Source organism: Watersipora subatra, chromosome 9 (genome assembly GCF_963576615.1).
Source record: "Watersipora subatra chromosome 9, tzWatSuba1.1, whole genome shotgun sequence".
In the NCBI taxonomy this organism is placed as follows: Eukaryota; Metazoa; Bryozoa; class Gymnolaemata; order Cheilostomatida; family Watersiporidae; genus Watersipora; species Watersipora subatra.
This window is the reverse complement of record NC_088716.1, coordinates 47,052,906-47,074,620: the sequence shown is the minus strand read 5'-3', so window position 1 is coordinate 47,074,620 and position 21,715 is coordinate 47,052,906. Positions and strand designations below refer to the sequence as shown.

Here is a 21,715-nt window from a genome sequence, read left to right as displayed (position 1 = left end):
GATCATGTTCGAGATGGTGACTGGAATGAACCGCCAACATATGCAAAGCCCATTTGTATATTCTCACAGGGTGAGCTTAACTAGTTTACCCTAATATAGTTTTATCTTTAAATCTTCTTATACTTGGGGATTTTCATCTTTTCTCACTATGTTCCGATGTTTGGTATTATAACTTTGTGTAGTTGATGGAGGGTATGGTGAATGGGGAAGTTGGCAGGACTGTAATGGCGCATGTGATTCTACTGACTCAGTTGTGAAAAGAACAAGAACCTGTGATTCACCATCCGCTAGTCTTGGTGGAACTGATTGTAGCACCGCTACAGAGTCACAAGAATCTGACCTTGGTATGTCCTTGAAGTTAGCCATTGGTTAATAATCAATACCAAAACCTGAATATCTTACTCGGAGTAAAAACAAGATATGGCACTGTCTTGCAGTTTCATGTAAATTTGTTCTTACAGATTGTCCATCAGGAACACACTTGTCTTACAACAGTGGAACTAGCTTCTGTTTTGAACTCATGTCAAATGCTGACTGTGTAGATATGTTGACTAATTGTCAAACTACACGAGGACGATACGCTTCATTGCTTACTATTTCAAACTCTGATATTTTCAAGGATGTAGAGAGTGTGATTCTTAGGTAAGTGAACATTAGCTGCAACTTGAGTATTTTATGTCAAAAATCATTTATGAACATCGTTAGAGAGACACAGATATGATTGTCAACTCTTCCTTGTCCTAATATACTAAAGATATCGTCTCAACCTAATTTATTAGCACCAGTTCCAAAACACCTGATAAAAACTGTCAGCATGAAGTATCAAACTTTTTATGTCTGGAGTTGTCTATTCATGTGCTTTAGTCTAAGCGTGTTGAGAACTCAAAAAAACAATTTAGTTTTTTTTTCATCTGTGTAGATTGCTGCATTTCTAATAATTTTTTTAAAGTTTACTATTTCAATATTTATGCCTTTTATATCCAAATTACCTAATAATATTAATATGCATTATTTGGTGACACTGTCTGTTTAGTTAGCATAATAGTCTCATCAGGATATAATCTTATAATTATTCCTCTTTTATTTTTTTATTATAGTGATGACACTAAGTATGCACTTATGGACTTGACGCTTAACTCGGGTGATAACAAGTACTATTGGAGTGATTCAACAGTTCTCTACACTGAAGGACGATGGCTAGGGTAAATACTTTCTTTTACAGGAACAGTAATTTTTTAAACAGTAATATTACTAGTTTTCTTTTGCAGTTGACAAATATCAGTGTTTCCATCGACTAAAGTTATCCTGAGGATGAAAGTGTTATGGCAAGAGAAAAAAGCTTGGAAGGGTCAAACCTTTCTTCAGTTGTAGTATACAGTGTAGTGTAGTATTTTCTGTATAGTAATATTATCTTTTCAGTAGTATATAGAATATATGCTATAGTATTTATCTTATATCTTTATTTTATCTACAGTCTATATTTTATCTTTTGTATGGTAATTTACATTTCCGTTAAGTAATTTTTTTACTGAGTAAAATTCGTTAACAGAGGAACAACAAGTAGAAGTGGTTTTTGCGTCAGAGTTCCAACATATCCTGCAATGGAGACCTTTTGATAGAAACTCCACAATTTCCGGGTTTTTTCAGTTTTCCATTTTCAGATAGTCAAGCGATGTGTTAACGTTACTAGTAGCTTTACCTACGTTTAGCAGTCCGGTGCAATTTGAGAGATCGTTATGAGTATAAATATGTGTATAATTATTCCATAAAGTGGCAAGGCGGCTGAGTGGGCTAGTTGTAAGCATGCTGGTCTGTAAAATGCAGTATCAGAGTCAAATTCTCGTGAGAGGCATTTGATTTCAACATTGTGACCGTGGCTTTAGAAAGATGAACAAATACAGCTTTTATTATAGCAAAGATTGTTAGTATTTTAATGCAATTCAATGTTTGTAGCCAATATTTCTTTTAATAACACTTTGAGACGAGTTAGTTTTATAGGCTCCACAAAATTCAGTAAGTCAAAACTGTTGAGGTATGGTTGTTGTAAACATCCCTACATAGGAATGCCGCCATACTTGGTGAGAATTGACATGTTGACTTTTCAGAGATGACCCCGATTCAGGTGAAGAGATTGGAGCAATCGGATGTTTCACAGATTATAATGGTCTGTGTGGATTCAGGTCAGAGGATGATACATGTGCAAGTAAACCATACATCTGTCAAGTAGCACGGAGTAAGTATTAGTCTCAAAAATCATTGTATAACTATCACTCTGTTTATATAATGTGATTTGTCACTGTACCTTACAAATATTCACATAAACAAATGCTGTCTTGTAGCAACTACATAACTTGCAGATATTGTGTTTAACCAAAACTGTATTTCTGTTATCCTAACCCCGAGTGCTGTCTTTTTTACTGTAGTCAGCACCAGAAAATTAGACATGCTCCAAATACAAGGTTGACCAACTGATTAACTAAACTATCATATTGAGAGACTAAAAAACAAGCTCTCTAGTAGTTACCATCAAATATCAGAGTCACAACCAGACTACAACTCTGATATCAGACTCACTTATTTATATGTTTTAATATAGTTGATGGAGGCTGGACTCTCTGGACTACCTGGTCCTCATGTGGAGGTTCAGTGTCATGCTCTGCTGGAGCTCTGTTTAAGAGAACTCGTACTTGCGCCAGCCCAACACCACTAGGAGTCGGCAGCCCCTGTTCAGGAGAATCCTCCCAAGAGTCTGCTTTGGGTAATATTCCATTTAGAGTTCTGGATTTTTCTTTTATAGAAAGTACAAATCTTGGTGTTGTTTGAATGGTAATCAGGATGAATTTTATAATCTTTTGAATTTTTAGTATTTAATGCTTTAAATATATTCTTTTGCTGTCACATTAATCATTTTACTGGGATAAAATTGCATATTCGGTAAAACCTAATGAACCTAATTTGACAAGGGCGCATATAAATTGTCATAACTTTTAAACCACACAGACTATAAAGGATTTTTATATCAAATTAGTCAGCATAAAACTTTACATCAGCTGATGCCATGAAATGTACCACAAATGGGTTGCAGAATTAGCTCAGTCACTTTTTTGGCCATCTCTACTACTTTTGTTAATATGTCCGAGTCGGACGAGTTATCAATATCATTGCAGCTCATGGCATTGCTATTATTTTTAGAAATGAAATAATCATATCATTAGTACTATTGTTTAATAAAAATCACCCAGTCTATTGATCTACAATTAGTGAAGCTTTCATAGCTATAATTCGTCTGGACTGGTCAATGCTAAGAAGAAATGGTGACAAAAATAAAGTTTTGTAAAGTAAAACTACGCTTAGGATGGGTTGTAAACATGTTTTCTATCTGCTCAATGCATGAAAAACTTTTTAGAAATGTTTCTGTGATATAGAATATTTAAAATTAAAACAATTGAATGTAAATTGTGAATTATATGAGTTTACTTGTAGTATAATAATCCCTAATAAATTCTCTGTTGATTGAACATACACTAGTTACAAGGCTGAATGCGCAAACACATTGTTGTCTGTTCACCTATTGAATAAAATGCTGATCTCATTAATGCCTTATGAGTAACACGAGAACTTATAAGTAAACATGCATGCATGTAGAAATTACAAGTTGATACATTAGATCTTGACATAGCTGTACTGTAATTATGGTAATTTTAAAGCAGTTTAAATAACTTTCGAACATGAAATATAGTGTCAAAAATCAGATTTTTTTTGCTTAAGCACAGATACGACAGGTTAATTACTTGACTTTCCACTAATCAGAAATGTTTCCTTGTTTGTTATGTAGTTTACATGTATACAAGCTTGTACAGCCATGTCATTAGTGAGCTCAGAGTTGGACAGGGAATGCCAAGAGCATTTATTTATCTCATCCCTAGTGCATTAGATTATTTAGACCACCAACTGTCATTACAATTAGTACATAACATCTTGTAGATTGTGCGAGTCTTGGTGTAGAACTGGACATATTTGGTGGAGTAGAGAGGTGCATAGCAGTTGGTACTACAGACTACAGAGTAAACCCAGATACTTTAGTACATACAGTCTGTCAAGATCTATATGGTGCTAGTGCTGAACTTATCTCCCTGCCAGAAAGTGAAACTGGTCTTTGGAATTATCTTCTCACCTTGGTCTCACCGTAAGTATTGCTGACGGTGTCATTTACAAATTATACTCTTCAATATGTGGATTCATACTCCATAATTTAGATACAGATATAGTTGTAAGAATAGTAGTTTGAGAGCAGTTCTCTTGTTTTTATCTGCTTTCTTCAGCTTACGTAATGGATGCACATTTGTAGGTCTACAAACTACTGGGTTGGCTTTGACTCTCTATCAAATCTTGGAGTCAAGTTTACTTGGAACTCTGGAGAGGACTTGACTGATGGAGATTCTAGATGGGAAACGTGAGTCACTTATATATTCCCAAATTTCTAAATAAAAACCTTTCATCTATAACTAGCCCTCATTTTCCATGACATTCTGAAGTTGGCTTGAAATAGTAAAAGAAAAACTTGATAGAATTAAACATAGATAATAATTATATCCATTTTGAAAGTAGAATGCACTTTGAATGTTTGACTTCAATTGATTGCAGCACATTTGTAGTATATGATGATTGGTAGGAAGTCTTCAACTACAGAGTCTCATGTACAACTCTGTTCTACTTACTCATTGTTGTTATATTAACTTGGCTATTTACTTCTATTATTCTATCCAAGGTTTCCATATTTACTTGCTAATCAGGAATATTGTTAGTAACCCTAGTTATAATTTTTCTGTTATTTCATAGAAATGACCCAACTGTACCATATGGAAGTCTTGAATGTGATGGATCTGGGAATTGCGTCCTCTCTTCATATGTTGATTACATTCGAGATGGTGCCTGGAATGAACTGTCTACTTATGCCAAGCCTATCTGTACATTCTCACAGGGTAAGCTGACCAGATTTACCTAAATACAGCATATGTCTATTTTTAAACTTTCTTGTGCAGTGATTTTCTGGTCTTGTCACTATGTTCCAATGTTTGGTTTTATAACTTTGTGTAGTTGACGGAGGGTATGGTGAATGGGAAAGTTGGCAGGACTGTAATGGTGGATGCGATTCTACTGATTCAGTTGTGAAAAGAACAAGAACCTGTGATTCACCATCCGCTAGTCTTGGTGGAACTGATTGTAGCGCTGCTACAGAGTCACAAGAATCTGACCTTGGTATGTCCTTGAAGTTAGCTATTGGTTAATAATCAATATCAAAAACCTGAATATCATACTCGGAGTAAAAACAAGATATGGCACTGTCTTGCAGTTTCATGTAAATTTGTTCTTATAGATTGTCCATCAGGAACACACTTGTCTTACAACAGTGGAACTAGCTTCTGTTTTGAACTCATGTCAAATGCTGACTGCGTAGATATGTTGACTAATTGTCAAACTACACGAGGACAGTACGCTTCATTGCTGACTATTTCAAACTCTGATATCTTTAAAGATGTAGAGAGTGTGATTCTTGGGTAAGTGAACACCAGCTGCAACTGTGTATTTAATGTCAAAAATCATTTACGAATATCATTAGAGACACCGAGATACGATTGTCAACTCTTCCTTGTCCTAATGTACTAAAGATATCGCCTCTACCTAATTTACTAGCACCAGTTCCAAAACACCTGATAAGAACTGTCAGCATAAAGTATCAAACTTTTTATGTCTGGAGTTGTCTAATCTTGTGCTTTAGTCTAAGCGCGTTGAGAACTCAGAGAAACTATTTAGCCTTTTTTCATCTATGTAGATTACTGCATTTTGTTTAAAGTTTACTATTTCAATATTTATGCCTTTTATATCCAAATTACCTAATAATATTAATAAGCATTATTTGGTGACACTGTCTGTTTAGTTAGCATATAAGTTTCATCAGGATATAATCTTGTTATTATTTCTCTTTTATTTTTGTATTATAGTGGCAACGCTATGTATGCACTTATGGACTTGACACTTAACTCGGGTGATAACAAGTACTACTGGAGTGATTCAACAGTTCTCTACACTGAAGGGCGATGGCTGGGGTAAATACTAAGAACAGTAGTTTTTAAACAGTAATATTACTAGTTTTCTTTTGCAGTGCACAAATTTCAGTGTATCCATAGACTAAAGTTATCCTGAGGATGAAAGTGTTATGTACAAGAGAAAAAAGCTTGGAAGGGCCAAACCTTTTTTAGTAGTAGTATACAGTGTAGTATAGTATTTTCTGTTTAGTAATTTTATCTTTTCTGTAGTATATAGCATATATTCTATATATTACTTTTATCTTTATTTTATCTACAGTATATATTTTATTTTTTGTATGGTAATTTACTTTTCTGTAAAGTAATGTTTTTACTGAGTAAAATATGTTAACAAAGAAACAACTGTGGAACGACAAGTGGAAATGGTTTCTGCCTCAAGAGTTCTGATATTTCCTGCAATAGAGACCTTTTGATAAAAATTCTTCAGTTTCAGGTTTTTTCAGTTTTCCAATGACAGATAGTCAAGCAATTTGTTAATCTTACTAGTATGCTTAGCAGTCTCGTGCATTGTGCGAGATCGTTATGAGTATAAATATGTGTATAATTGTTCCATAAAGTAGCAAGGCAGCTGAGTGGGGGCTGAGTGGTGTAGTTGTAAGCACGCTGGTCTGTAAGATACAGTATCAGAGTCGAATTCTCGTGAGAGGCATTTGATTTCAACATTGTGACCATGAATTTAGAAAGATGAACAAATACAGCTCTTATTATAGTAAAGATTGTTACTATTTTAATGAAATTTAATGTTTGTAGCCAATATTTCTTTAAATAACACTTTAAGACGAGTTAGTTCGATAGGCTCCACCAAATTCAGTAAGTCAAAACTGTTGAGGTATGGTTGTTGTAAACATCCCTACATAGGAATGCCGCCATACTTGGTGAAAATTGACATGTTGACTTTTCAGAGATGACCCCGATTCAGGTGAAGAGATTGGAGCAATCGGATGTTTAACAGATTATAATGGTCTGTGTGGATTCAAGTCAGAGGATGATACATGTACAAGTACAGCGTACATCTGCCAAGTGGCACGGAGTAAGTTGTGGTATCAAAAATCATTGTATAACTATCACTCTGTTTATATAATGTGATTTGTAATTGTACTTTATAAAAATTCACGTAAACAAATTCTGTCTTGTACCAACTGCATAACTTGCAGATATTGTGTTTATCCAAAACTGTATTTCTGTTATCTTAACCCCGAGTGCTGTTTTTACTGTAGTCAGCACCAGAGTACTAAACATGTTCCTGATACAAGGCTGACTAAGTGATTCAATGAACTACCATATTGAGAGACTATAAAACAACCTCTCCAATAGTGACCATAGGATATCAGAGTCATAACTAGACTACAACTCTGATATCAGACCAACTTATTTATCTGTTTTAATTAAGTTGATGGAGCCTGGGCTCTTTGGACTACCTGGTCCTCATGTGGAGGATCAGTAGCATGCTCTGCTGGATCTCTGTTTAAGAGAACCCGTACCTGCACCAACCCAGCACCACTAGGAGTCGGCACCCCTTGTCCTGGAGACTCGTCCCAAGAATCTGCTTTGGGTAAGACTAAGCAAACTCTTTATGATTTAATGGGGATAAAAGGTTTGTGCACATGTTTTAATGTACAAAGTTGTCGAGTTTGAACTTTGACTAGCACTCTAGCCGCTTAAGTCGTTATTTTTAGTTAAATTATTGCAATGAAATTCACACGGAAGCGAACTGAACAAAATTCTACTATTTGTCAACTTTCCAACATACTTACCCTAACTAACAAATAATCTTTAAATGGGAATAACACTTGTTGAGAAAAAGCATTTGACTTCCTTCAATCAGATTAAATGCTCGAATTCAGATTTAAGCAATCAAACCACTTCATTTTAGCATTAAGCTAGCATTTATTTTGAGAGTTGATATAATAAGAATAATAATAATAATGAAATTGATAATAATATTACCAAGCTTTAAAATTAGCAGCATGTAAGTTATTCTAACTTATGTCGCTTAGAAATTTGACACTTCATTGACTAAGTAAAGAGATAGCTATGGGGTGAAGATTTCAAGTTGTTAGTGCAACTTGATTTTAAGTTTTATTGCTTCAAGTTTTCGAAAAGTCAACGCGCAAAAACATCAAGTGGGAATAACATGTTGTAGATTGTGCGAGTCTTGGTGTAGAACTTGACATAATTGGTGGAGTAGACAGATGCATTGCAGTTGGTACTACAGACTACAGAGTAAACCCAGATACTTTGGTACATACAGTCTGTCAAGATCTATATGGTGCTAGTGCTGAACTTATCTCCCTTCCTGAAAGTGAAACTGGTCTTTGGAATTATCTTCTCACCTTGGTCTCACCGTAAGTATTGCTGGAAAGCAAGAGCATTTTGATTGATATACGTAAATATTTCTGTTTAAAAAGTTAATTAGAAATTGAAGTATTTTGCATGAAATTTCATATGTAACTATGAATTTAATTTGCCGGCTCATGATCATGTAAGAGAGATATTCATAGGTCTACTAACTACTGGGTTGGCTTTGACTCTCTTTCAAATCTTGGAGTCAAGTTTACTTGGAACACTGGAGAGGACTTGACTGATGGAGACTCTAGATGGGGAACGTGAGTCACTTACATATTCCCAGATTTTTAAATAAAACCCTTCCATCTATACCTAGACCTCATTTTCCATGACATTCGGATATTGGCTTGAAATAGTAAAAGAAAGACTTGATAGAATAAAACATAGATAATATATCCATTTAGAGAGTAGAATGCACTTTGAATGTTTGACTTTAATTGATTGCAGCACATTTGTAGTATATGATGATTGTAGGAAGTCTTCAACTACAGAGTCTCATGTACAACTCTGTTCTAGTTAGTCATTGCTGTTATATTAACTTGGCTATTTACTGCTACCATTCTATCCAAGGTCTCCATATTTACTTGCTAATCAGAAATAGTGTTAGTAACCCTAGTTATAATTTTTTTGTTATTTTATAGAAATGACCCAGCTGTACCATATGGAAGTCTTGAATGTGATGAATCTGGGAATTGCGTCCTCTCTTCATATGTTGATCATGTTCGTGATGGTGACTGGGATGAACTGCCAACCTATGCAAAGCCCATTTGTATATTCTCACAGGGTGAGCTTAACTAGTTTACCCTAATATAGTTTTATCTTTAAATCTTCTTATACTTGGGGATTTTCATCTTTTCTCACTATGTTCCGATGTTTGGTTTTGTAACTTTGTGTAGTTGATGGAGGGTATGGTGAATGGGGAAGTTGGCAGGACTGTAATGGTGGATGTGATTCTACTGACTCAGTTGTGAAAAGAACAAGAACCTGTGATTCACCATCCGCTAGTCTTGGTGGAACTGATTGTAGCACCGCTACAGAGTCACAAGAGTCTGACCTTGGTATGTCCTTGAAGTTAGCTATTGGTTAATAATCAATATCAAAACCTGAATATCTTACTCTGCGTAAAAACAAGATATGGCACTGGCTTACAGTTTCATGTAAATTTGTTCTTACAGATTGTCCATCAGGAACACACTTGTCTTACAACAGTGGAACTAGCTTCTGTTTTGAACTCATGTCAAATGCTGACTGCGTAGATATGTTGACTAATTGTCAAACTACACAAGGACAATACGCTTCATTGCTGACTATTTCAAACTCTGATATCTTCAAGGATGTAGAAAGTATAATTCTTGGGTAAGTGAACACCTGCTGCAACTTGTGTATTTAATGTCAACAATCATTTACGAATATCATTAGAGCCACCGAGATATGATTGTCAACTTTCCCTTGTCCTAATGTACTAAAGATATCGTCTCTACCTAATTTACTAGCACCAGTTCCAAAACACCTGATAAGAACTGTCAGCATGAAATATCAAACATTTTATGTCTGGAGTTGTCTAATCATGTACTTTAGTTTGAGCGTGTTGATAACTCAGAGAAACTATCAACCTTTTTTCATCTGTGTAGATTACTGCATTTCTACCAATTTGTTTAAAGTTTACTATTTCAATATTTATGCCTTTTATATCCAAAATACCTAATAATATTAATATGCAGCATTTGGTGACACTGTCTGTTTAGTTAGCATATAAGTTTCATGAGGATATAATCTTATTATTATTTCTCTTTTTCTCTTTTATTATAGTGACAACACTAAGTATGTACTTATGGACTTGACACTTAACTCAGGTGATAACAAGTACTACTGGAGTGATTCAACAGTTCTCTACACTGAAGGACGATGGCTGGGGTAAATACTAAGAACAGTTGTTTTTAAACAATAATATTACTAGTTTTCTTTTGCAGTTGACAAATATCAGTGTTTCCATCGACTAAAGTTATTCTGAGGATGAAAGTGTTATGTACAAGAGAAAAAAGCTCGGAAGGGTCAAACCTTTTTTCAGTAGTAGTATACAGTGTAGTATAGTATTTTCTGTATAGTAATTTTATCTTTTCTGTAGTATAAAGAATATATGCTATAGTATATATCTTATTTTTTATCTTTATTTTATCTACAGTATATATTTTATCTTTTGTATGGTAATTGACTTTTCCGTTAAGTAATTTTTTTACTTAGTAAAATTGGTTAACAGAGGAACAACAAGTGGAAGTGGTTTTTGCGTCAGAGTTCCAACATATCCTACAATGGAGACCTCTTGATAGAAACTCTTCAATTTCCAGGTTTTTTCAGTTTTCCATTTTCAGATAGTCAAGCGATGTGTTAACGTTACTAGTAGCTTTACCTACGCTTAGCAGTCCGGTGCAATTTGAGAGATCGTTATGAGTATCAATATGTGTATAATTATCCCACGACCAAACAAGAGCGAAGCGATTTATTGGGAGATTTATGATAAATGCACATGTGCACACAACTCCCAAAAAATTATCCGTTAACGGCCGTCACCAAACCCTTGTAACGAAATCCTATCAACAAATTTAACTATTTTTTAGTAAAGTCGTTAAGTATAATAATGATACAAAACGCATATAAACCTATTTAAATGTGTTACCAAGCCTTTGAAAGGTTATCGCAAATTTCTAAAACTAACCCATCTGATCGGATTATACATAAATAGACAGATTAATTCTTCCCAAAATTGCCACAAAACGCTTGAACAGCTTGGTTTATTAATAGTTTCGACCAACCTACGAAACGCCAATAAAGCCGTGCGATAGATAGTAGAACTATTTAGCAGTGCGCAATTCAGCACAAGAAAAACGTGCTCATTTCACCAGTCTATTGCATTGTTTATTTGCCTAGAAGGTTTGTGTACTGTTTGAGACTGTTTGAGGTGTTGACCGATTTACAGGTACAAAAATGTGGTACACAGTTTATCAGCCTACGTTTTTGTCCAATTACCGAAGGTTTTTCAAATTATCTAGAACATCAGCCAGATTTTTTTACATCTTATCTACAAAGTAGGGCGTTTCTACAACGCCCTTTTATGACAAGAATATTTCTTTATTTCACTCCAGTTTGCATAAAACTTCCAGACGCGTAAATGCCAACGCTTGCTTTCTGTTACATATCGCTGTCAAAACCATTCTACATTCACAACACAACCAACTTTCAAACTGTATATTACACATCAGCTTGCCGTTTAACTTTTAATAGTGCATTTCAGAGATATAATAAACATATTTATTTATTGTTGTTGTTAGTCAAATTATGTACAATAGGTTAGGTCTACAGCTTGAATTAATATTTATTTTATTATTGTAAAACATAAGTTTGAGATAGTTAAATATTTATTTTATTAATATTTATTTCTGTTACATATCGTTGTCAAAACCGTTCCGCATTCAACACAACCAACTTTCAAACTGTATATTACAATATATTTTACTTTTAATATTGCATTTCAGAGATATAATAAGCATATTTCATTATTGCTGTTGCTAGTTAATTTGCGTACAGTAGTTTAGGTCTACAGCTTGAATTAATATTTATTTTAACCAACAACCAACTTTCAAATTGTATATTACACGACAGCTTGCCATTTTACTTTTAATATTGCATTTCAATATAATAAGAGATATAATAAACATATTTCTTATTACTGCTGTTGTTAGTTAAACTACGTACAGTAGGTTAGGTCTACAGCTTGAATTAATATTTATTTTATTATTGTAAAACATAAGTTTGAGATAGTTAAATATTTATTTTATTAATATTTATTTCTGTTACATATCGTTGTCAAAACCGTTCTGCATTCAACACAACCAACTTTCAAACTGTATATTACAATATATTTTACTTTTAATATTGCATTTTAGAGATATAATAAACATATTTCATTATTGCTGTTGTTAGTTAAATTGCGTACAGTAGTTTAGGTCTACAGCTTGAATTAATATTTATTTTAACCAACAACCAACTTTCAAATATCACTGTCACTAATTTTACTGATTTTTAAATTTACTGTAATTTTAAAATCACTCAATTTTATTTAATTTACTAATCTGTCACTAATTTCACAAATTCCTCTTTCATTATTGCTATTTGTTGTATATAATAACACCCACACCCAGTACATTACAGCTACCATTGCAGTTATCCTATTGCACTGCAGTGCCATTTGACTGCTAATATTGCATTTCTCAACCATCAGTACCCTTTCTTTTTTCCAATATCACTTTGGTCGTGGACTGTATGACAGTGGAATTTCTAGTTCCATAAAATGGCAAGGCGGCTGAGTGGTGTAGTTGTAAGCACGCTGGTCTGTAAAATACAGTATCAAAGTCAAATTCTTGTAAGAGGAATTTGATTTCAACATTGTGACCGTGGATATAGAAAGATGAACAAATACAGCTCTTATTATAGCAAAGATTGTTAGTATTTTAATAAAATTCAATGTTTGTAGCCAATTTTTCTTTTAATAACACTTCAAGATGAGTTAGTTCGATAGGCTTCACCAAGTACAGTAAGTTAAAACCGTTCAGGTATGGTTGTTTAAAACATCCCTACATAGGAATGCCACCATACTTGGTGAGAATTGACATGTTGACTTTTTCAGAGATGACCCCGATTCAGGTGAAGAGATTGGAGCAATCGGATGTTTCACAGATTATAATGGTCTGTGTGGATTCAGGTCAGAGGATGATACATGTGCAAGTACAGCGTACATCTGCCAAGTAGCACAAAGTAAGCAGTAGTCTCAAAAATCATTGTATAACTATCACTCTGTTTATATAATGTGATTTGTCATTGTACCATATAAAAATTCACGAAAACAAATGCTGTCTTATAGCAACTGCATAACTTGCAGATATTGTGTTTAACCAAAACTGTATTTCTGTTATCCTAACCCCGAGTGCTGTCTTTTTTACTGTAGTCAGCACCAGAGAACTAGACATGCTCCAAATACAAGGCTGACCAGCTGATTAACTAAACTATCATATTGAGAGACTATAAAACAAGCTTTCTAGTAGTTACCATCGAATATCAGAGTCACAACCAGACTACAGCTCTGATATCAGACTCACTTATTTATATGTTTTAATACAGTTGATGGAGGATGGACTTTCTGGACTACCTGGTCCTCATGTGGAGGTTCAGTGTCATGCTCTGCTGGATCTCTGTTTAAGAGAACTCGTACTTGCACCAACCCAACACCACTAGGAGTCGGCAGCCCCTGTTCAGGAGAATCCTCCCAAGAGTCTGCTTTGGGTAATATTTCATTTAGAGTTTTGGATTTTTCTTCTATAGAAAGTACAAATCTTGGTGTTGTTTGAATGGTAATCAGGATGAATTTTATAATCTTTTGGATTTTTAGTATTTAATGCTTTAAATATATTCTTTTGCTGTCACACTAATTATTTTACTGGGAAATAATTACATATTCGGTAAAACCTAATAAACCTAATATTTGACAAGGGCGCATATAAATTGTCATAAATTTTAAACCACACAGACTGTAAAAGATTTTTTATATCAAATTAATCAGCATAAAATTTTACATCAGCTGATGCCATAAAATGTACCACAAATGTGTTGCAAAATAAGCTCAGTCAATTTTTTGGCCATCTCTAATACTTTTGCTAATATGTCCGAGTCGGACGAGTTATCAATATTATTGCTGCTCACGCCATTGTTATCATTGTGATTATTATTGTTGTTGTTAGAAATAAAAAAATCATCTCATTAGTACTATTGTTTAATAAAAATCACCCAAAGTCTGTTGATCTACAATTAGTGAAGCCTCCACAATTATAATTCGTTTGGACTGGTCAATGCTAAGAAGAAATGATGATAAAAATAAAGTTTTGTAAAGTGAAACTATGCTTAGGGTGGGTTGTAAACATGTGTTCTATTGGCTCAATACACTCAGATTATTGTTTTTTAAGCACAGGCACGACAAGTTAATTAATTAACTACCCACTAATCAGAAACTACCCACTTGTGCAAAGCCTACGAACGCCGAACCACTCGGCTTTTGGCCATATGTGAAAGTTGCACTGAGACTGCGTAGCTCGGGGCACGCAAAGAGTTAATAACTAATTAGACACTGAAACCACAATAACTGTTTGTCAAATCGATTATTTGGTAAAAAAAGTAATTACCGGTTTCTTTAGCTTTTAAAAATGGAACGTATAAACGTTATGTAACACTATTAACAGGACTATTGTAAGTCCTGTGGACTAAGGTGAGCAAAATGAATCCTAGTATGTTATTTGACTATTGTTATGGATTGATTGTCTCGAATTGAGTGAGTAGATGACTTTTTGAGCGTAAAAATAGTTTGCGAGGCTACTGGAATTGGTGCGAAAACTCGATGAGAAACAACTCCAGTAAAGTTCACCGATATTTCTCACAGTTCTTTTCTGTTATGTAGTTTATATGTATACAAGCTATATGTACAAGTATATTGTATACAAGTATATCGTATATATGTATACAAGCTTGCACAGACGAGGAATGCAAAGAGGATTCATTTGTCTCATCTCTGGCGCATTAAGGCTGGCTCACACTATGTCGCCGTTAGTCAGCGTTTTTCTTTTGGCATACATTGTCAATTATGTGAACCGTGAAACGATGGCATCGTCGAAGCATCGTGGACATGTCGAGAACGTTTGCAGCTGTCAAACTTTCCCGATATGTCGCCGACCATCAACGACGGCCTTTTAAATGTGAACGATTTCGGTGAGGATAATCCGCAGTCACTGATGGTGGGATTTATTCATTTCCATTTATGATAGTCGCTGCGGAACTAGTTTTTGATTCCAGCATGCGAAAACAGAGAGGTTTCCTCGCAAAAATTAAAAAGAAAAATGAGAGCACTACGTCACGGAGTATTTGCTGATGTAAACGCGGATGAAAATGTGATAGTGTGAACATTGTTATCATCGACGATCACCAAAGTATTGTGGAATCCAAGCCAAGATTTGGCGATATACAGTAATGTGAACCAGCCTTTAGAGAACTTAGACCACCAACTGTCATGACAAGTAGTGGATAACATTTTGTAGATTGTGCGAGTCTTGGTGTAGAATTGGACATATTTGGTGGAGTAGAGAGATGCATAGCAGTTGGTACTACAGACTACAGAGTAAACCCAGATACTTTGGTACATACAGTCTGTCAAGATCTATATGGTGCTAGTGCTGAACTTATCTCCCTTCCTGAGAGTGAAACTGGTCTTTGGAATTATTTTCTCACCTTGGTTTCACCGTAAGTATTGCTGACAGTGTCATTTACAAATTATACTCTTCGATATGTAGATTCATACTACATAATTCAGATACAGATACAGTTGTAAGAATAATAGTTTGAGAACAGTTCTCTTGTTTTTATCTGCTTTTTTCAGCTTACTTAATGGATGCATATTTGTAGGTCTACAAACTACTGGGTTGGCTTTGACTCTCTATCAAATCTTGGAGTCAAGTTTACTTGGAACTCTGGAGAGGACTTGACTGATGGAGATTCTAGATGGGGAACGTGAGTCACTTATATATTCCCAGATTTTTAAATAAAAACCTCTCATCTATAACTAGACCTCATTTTCCATGACATTCTGAAATTGGCTTGAAATAGTAAAAGAAAAATTTGATAGAATAAAACATACCATAATCATAAACATACCATAAACATATATTAGGTAGGTAATATATCTATTTTGCGAGTAGAATGCACTTTGAATGTTTGACTACAATTGATTGCAGCACATTTGTAGTATATGATGATTGTAGGAAGTCTTCAACTACAGAGTCTCATGTACAACTCTGTTTTACTTACTCATTGCTGTTATATTAACTTGGCTATTTACTTCTATTATTCTATCTAAGGTCTCCATATTTACTTGCTAATCAGGAATAGTGTTAGTGATCCTAGTTATAATTTTTCTGTTATTTTATAGAAATGACCCAACTGTACCATATGGAAGTCTTGAATGTGATGGATCTGGGAATTGTGTCCTCTCTTCATATGTTGATTACGTTCGTGATGGTTCCTGGAATGAACTGCCAACTTATGCCAAGCCTATCTGTACATTCTCACAGGGTAAGCTGACCAGGTTTACCTAAATACAGTATATGTTTATTTTTAGACTTTCCTGTGCAGTGATTTTCTGGTCTTGTCACTATGTTCCAATGTTTGGTATTATAACTTTGTGTAGTTGATGGAGGGTATGGTGAATGGGGAAGTTGGCAGGACTGTAATGGTAGATGTGATTCTACTGATTCAGTCGTGAAAAGAACAAGAACCTGTGATTCACCATCCGCTAGTCTTGGTGGAACTGAATGTAGCGCTGCTACAGAGTCACAAGAATCTGACCTTGGTATGTCCTTGAAGTTAGCCATTGGTTAATAATCAATATCAAAACCTGAATATCATACTCGGAGTAAAAACAAGATATGGCACTGTCTTGCAGTTTCATGTAAATTTGTTCTTACAGATTGTCCATCAGGAACACATTTGTCTTACAACAGTGGAACTAGCTTCTGTTTTGAACTCATGTCAAATGCTGACTGCGTAGATATGTTGACTAATTGTCAAACTACACGAGGACAATACGCTTCATTGCTGACTATTTCAAACTCTGATATCTTCAAGGATGTAGAAAGTATGATTCTTAGGTAAGTGAAAACCATCTGACATTTTAGTATTTAATGTCAAAAATCATTTACGAACATAGTTAGGGAGACACAGATATGATTGTCAACTCTTCTTTGTCCTAATGTACTAAAGATATCGTCTCTACCTAATTTACTAGCCCCAGTTCCAAAACACCTGATAAGAACTGTCAGCATGAAGTATCAAACATTTTATGTCTGGAGTTGTCTATTCTTGTGCTTTTTGTCTAAGCGTGTTGAGAACTCAGAGAAACTATTTAGCCTCTTTTCATCTATGTTGATTACTGCATTTCTACCAATTTGTTTAAAGTTTACTATTTCAATATTTATGCGTTTTATATCCAAAATATCTAATAATATTAATATGCAGCATTTGGTGACACTGTTTGTTTAGTTAGCATATAAGTTTCATCAGGACCTAGTCTTATTATTATTTCTCTTTTACTTTTTTATTACAGTGACAACACTAAGTATGCACTTATGGACTTGACGCTTAACTCGGGTGATAACAAGTACTATTGGAGTGATTCAACAGTTCTCTACACTGAAGGACGATGGCTAGGGTAAATACTTTCTTTTACAGGAACAGTAATTTTTTAAACAGTAATATTACTAGTTTTCTTTTGCAGTGGACAAATGTCAGTGTTTCCATCGACTAAAGCTATTCTGAGGATAAAAGTGTTATGTGTAAGAGAAAAAAGCTTGGAAGAGTCAAACCTTTTTTCAGTAGTAGTATACAGTGTAGAATAGTATTTTGTGTATAGTAATTTTATCTTTTCTGTAGTATATAGAATATATGCTATAGTATATATCTTATATCTTCATTTTATCTACAGTATATATTTTATCTTTTGTATGATAATTTACTTTTCTGTAAAGTAATGTTTTTACTGAGTAAAATATGTTGACAAAGGAACAACTGTGGAACAACAAGTAGGCGTGGTTTCTGCCTCAAGAGTTCTGATATTTCCTGCAATGGAGACCTTTTGATAGAAACTCTTCAATTTCAGGTTTTTGCAGTTTTCCATTTTCAGATAGTCAAGCGATGTGCAAACCTTAGTAGTTTGCTTAGCAGTCCGGTATATTTTGAGAGATCGTTATGAGTATAGATATGTGTATAATTATTCTATAAAATGGCAAGGCAGCTAAGTGGTGTAGTTGTAAGTGCGCTGGTCTGTAAAATACAGTATCGGAGTCAAATTCTCGTGAGATGCATTTGATTTCAACATTGTGACCGTGGATATACATGTAGAAAGATGAACAAATACAGCTTTTATTATAGTAAAGATTATTAGTATTTTAATATGAAATTCAATGTTTGTAGCCAATTTTTATTTAATAATTTTTCAAGACGAGTTAGTTCGATAGGCTCCACCAAATGCAGTAAGTTAAAACTGTTCAGGCGTGGCTGTGTAGAAAACCCCTACATAAGAATGACGCCATACTTGGTGAAAATTGACATGTTGTCTTTTCAGAGATGACCCCAATTCAGGTGAAGAGATTGGAGCAATCGGATGTTTCACAGATTATAACGGTCTGTGTGGATTCAGGTCAGAGGATGATACATGTACAAGTACAGCGTACATCTGCCAAGTAGCACGGAGTAAGTAGTAGTCTCAAAAATCATATTATAACTATCACTCTGTTTATATAATGTGGTTTGTAATTGTACCATATAAAAATTCACGTAAACAAATGCTGTCTTGTAGCAACTGCCTAACTTGCAGATATTGTTTTTAACCAAAACCGTATTTATGTTATCTTAATCCCGAGTGCTGTCTTTTTACTGTAGTCAGCACCAGAGTACTATATATGCTCCGAATACAACGCTGACCAACTGATTTAATAAACTACCATATTGAGAGATTATAAGACAAGCTCTTTAGTAGTTATCATAGGATATCAGAGTCACAACCAGACTACAACTCTGATATCAGACCAAGTTATTTATTGTTTTAATTAAGTTGATGGAGCCTGGACTCTTTGGACTACCTGGTCCTCATGTGGAGGATCAGTAGCATGCTCTGCTGGATCTCTGCTTAAGAGAACCCGTACCTGCACCAACCCAACACCACTAGGAGTCGGCACCCCTTGTCCTGGAGACTCGTCCCAAGAATCTGCTTTGGGTAAGACAAAGCAAACTCTTTATGATTTAATGGGGATAAAAGGTTTGTGCACATGTTTTAATGTACGAAGTTGTCGAGTTTAAACTTTGACTAGCACTCTAGCTGCTTAAGTCGTTATTTGTAGTTGAATTATTGCAATGAAATTCACATGGAAGCTAACTGTACAAAATTCTACTATTTGTCAACTTTCCAACATACTTACCCTAACTAACAAATAATCTTTAAATGAGAATAACACTTGAGAAAAAGCATTTGACTTCCTTCAATCAGATCAAATACTTGAATTCAAATGTTTGAAATCAGATTTAAGCATTCAAACCACTTCATTTTATCATTAGGCTAGCATTTATTTTGAGAGTTGATATAATAAGAATAATAATAATCATGAAATTGATAACAATATTACTAAGCTTTAAATTTAGCAGCATGTAAGTTATTCTAACTTATGTAGCCTAGAAATTTGACACTTCATTGACTAGGTAAGGAGATAGCTATGGAGTGAAGCTTTCAAGTTGTTGGTGCAACTTGATTTTAAGTTTTATTGCTTCAAGTTTTCAAACCGTTAACGCACAAAATCATCAAGTGGGAATAACATGTTGTAGATTGTGCGAGTCTTGGTGTAGAATTGGACATATTTGGTGGAGTAGAGAGATGCATAGCAGTTGGTACTACAGACTACAGAGTAAACCCAGATACTTTGGTACATACAGTCTGTCAAGATCTATATGGTGCTAGTGCTGAACTTATTTCCCTGCCAGAGAGTGAAACTGGTCTTTGGAATTATCTTCTCACCTTTGTCTCGCCGTACGTATTGCTGGAAAGCAAAAGCATTTTGCTTGATATACGTAAACATTTCTTTTTCAAAAGTTAATTAGAAATTGAAGTATTTTGCATAAAATTTCATAAGTAACTTTGAACTTAATTTGCCGGCTCATGCTCATGTAAGAGAGATATTCATAGGTCTACTAACTACTGGGTTGGCTTTGACTCTCTGTCAAATCTTGGAGTGAAATTTACTTGGAATTCTGGAGAGGACTTGACTGATGGAGACTCTAGATGGGGAATGTGAGTTACTTGTCTAAGCTGAGTCAACATGAGTCAGCTGAGTTAATCTATATGTGTTATGAGTCAACATTTTGATACAAAAGGTTTCCATTGTAAAATGTAGTGTTGTTTGATGTTTTTCAAAACCAGTAACTTAGAGGTGGAACGAGACAGGTTTTTTAAGCTCGAGACGAGACTCGAGACACTGTCTTGTAAAAATTCAAGACTCGAGACACGAGACAGTAAAATAATGAGCATTTGGTGATGATTTCACTACACAAGTACTAGCTACTTGGTATATATAAAATTAATAAAACTCTTTTTAAATTGAATTTTCACCTGGTGTAAACGATTTAAATACAACATTTTAATAGTGATATGCATGTAGTTTTTGTAAACAAAAGTGACACAAACAGCTCTAAAATACCAAAGTTATATATTCTAAGAATTTTGAGCTTGATTGATCATAATTATTATAAACATATTGCTTTGTACATGTATATTTTTACCATCTATTGAATAGTTCTTACTTTTTAATGTAATGTGTAATGAAACCGATAGCCGTCGCTCTACAAAGAAATACCGCAACTAAAAGAACACACGATAACAGTTTCATTCTTATCGTTTCATTAATGTTAAGTTTTGTTTGTGTATTAGCTGTAGTATGTGAATTATATTTAAATTGTACTCATGAAATTATATTAATTATTGTATACATGCACATGTATATTCTTATATTGAGCTAACAAAACGTCATTGTTAACCGAACACGGACTATGGTCGATACGGCCTTTCGTTCGTTTCTCTGTGTCCGGGCAAGTTTTACCCGCGATTGGTAGTATATACGTAAAAGAGGCCCAAATTTTATGAAAGGCAGTTGGTGTTTAAACACGATACGATAAAATACAGACATTTTACCCGCAAAAGTCTAATTTATTAAATTGGATTATCCGAAGAGTAATTAGATACGACCCGGTATCTGTTTTAAGGACACAGAACCGAACTAAAAAATAACAGGGCCGTTGTCCGGACTACATGATTAGACTCAGTGGCCAACATAATCAGTAGCAGCAGGTAGTAACGGACCGGGTATAACTTTAAAGGCAGTTGCCCGAAATCCATTACAATATATGGAGTTGTTGCTACCGCAAGAAGCCATGTTTTAACAACCGTGCGCAGGCGCTTTAGTTCTATTTCCTGTCTCGAGTTTGGCAATAGTTAAGTCGAGACGAGACCGATACGAGACGAGACAGGTCGATACTCGAGACGTCTCGTGTCTCGTTCCACCTCTACAGTAACTATAGGTTCTGGTGGTAGGTTTTTTAGCAACCTAACTAACATTGACTCTAAGCAGAAA

The 21,715-nt window shown here is 34.7% G+C and overlaps 3 protein-coding genes and 1 long non-coding RNA gene across 4 annotated transcripts; all 4 read left to right on the top strand.

Annotated features, from left to right (window-relative positions):
• Nucleotides 1-13: 13 nt before the first annotated feature.
• Nucleotides 14-2,823, top strand: LOC137405144 (SCO-spondin-like). The gene is made up of 6 exons (XM_068091368.1): nucleotides 14-70; nucleotides 218-344; nucleotides 462-642; nucleotides 1,098-1,202; nucleotides 2,106-2,233; nucleotides 2,597-2,823. The coding sequence occupies exons 1-6, from the start codon at nucleotides 14-16 to the stop codon at nucleotides 2,821-2,823; spliced, it is 825 nt and encodes a 274-aa protein (XP_067947469.1).
• A 1,838-nt stretch (nucleotides 2,824-4,661) lies between these two features.
• On the top strand, nucleotides 4,662-7,742 carry LOC137405143 (coadhesin-like). The gene is made up of 7 exons (XM_068091367.1): nucleotides 4,662-4,690; nucleotides 4,840-4,982; nucleotides 5,098-5,259; nucleotides 5,378-5,558; nucleotides 6,003-6,107; nucleotides 7,010-7,137; nucleotides 7,498-7,742. Exons 1-7 carry the CDS (start codon nucleotides 4,662-4,664, stop codon nucleotides 7,740-7,742), a joined length of 993 nt encoding a protein of 330 aa, XP_067947468.1.
• A 618-nt stretch (nucleotides 7,743-8,360) lies between these two features.
• Nucleotides 8,361-9,135, top strand: LOC137403716 (uncharacterized). Its single transcript, XR_010979613.1, has 3 exons — nucleotides 8,361-8,452; nucleotides 8,609-8,713; nucleotides 9,095-9,135. It is a non-coding gene; the product is annotated as an uncharacterized lncRNA (long non-coding RNA).
• Nucleotides 9,136-16,559: 7,424 nt separating this feature from the next.
• On the top strand, nucleotides 16,560-20,185 carry LOC137405142 (hemicentin-1-like). Its single transcript, XM_068091366.1, has 7 exons — nucleotides 16,560-16,616; nucleotides 16,767-16,893; nucleotides 17,011-17,191; nucleotides 17,647-17,751; nucleotides 18,664-18,791; nucleotides 19,153-19,314; nucleotides 19,917-20,185. Exons 1-7 carry the CDS (start codon nucleotides 16,560-16,562, stop codon nucleotides 20,183-20,185), a joined length of 1,029 nt encoding a protein of 342 aa, XP_067947467.1.
• The last annotated feature ends 1,530 nt before the right edge of the window (nucleotides 20,186-21,715 follow it).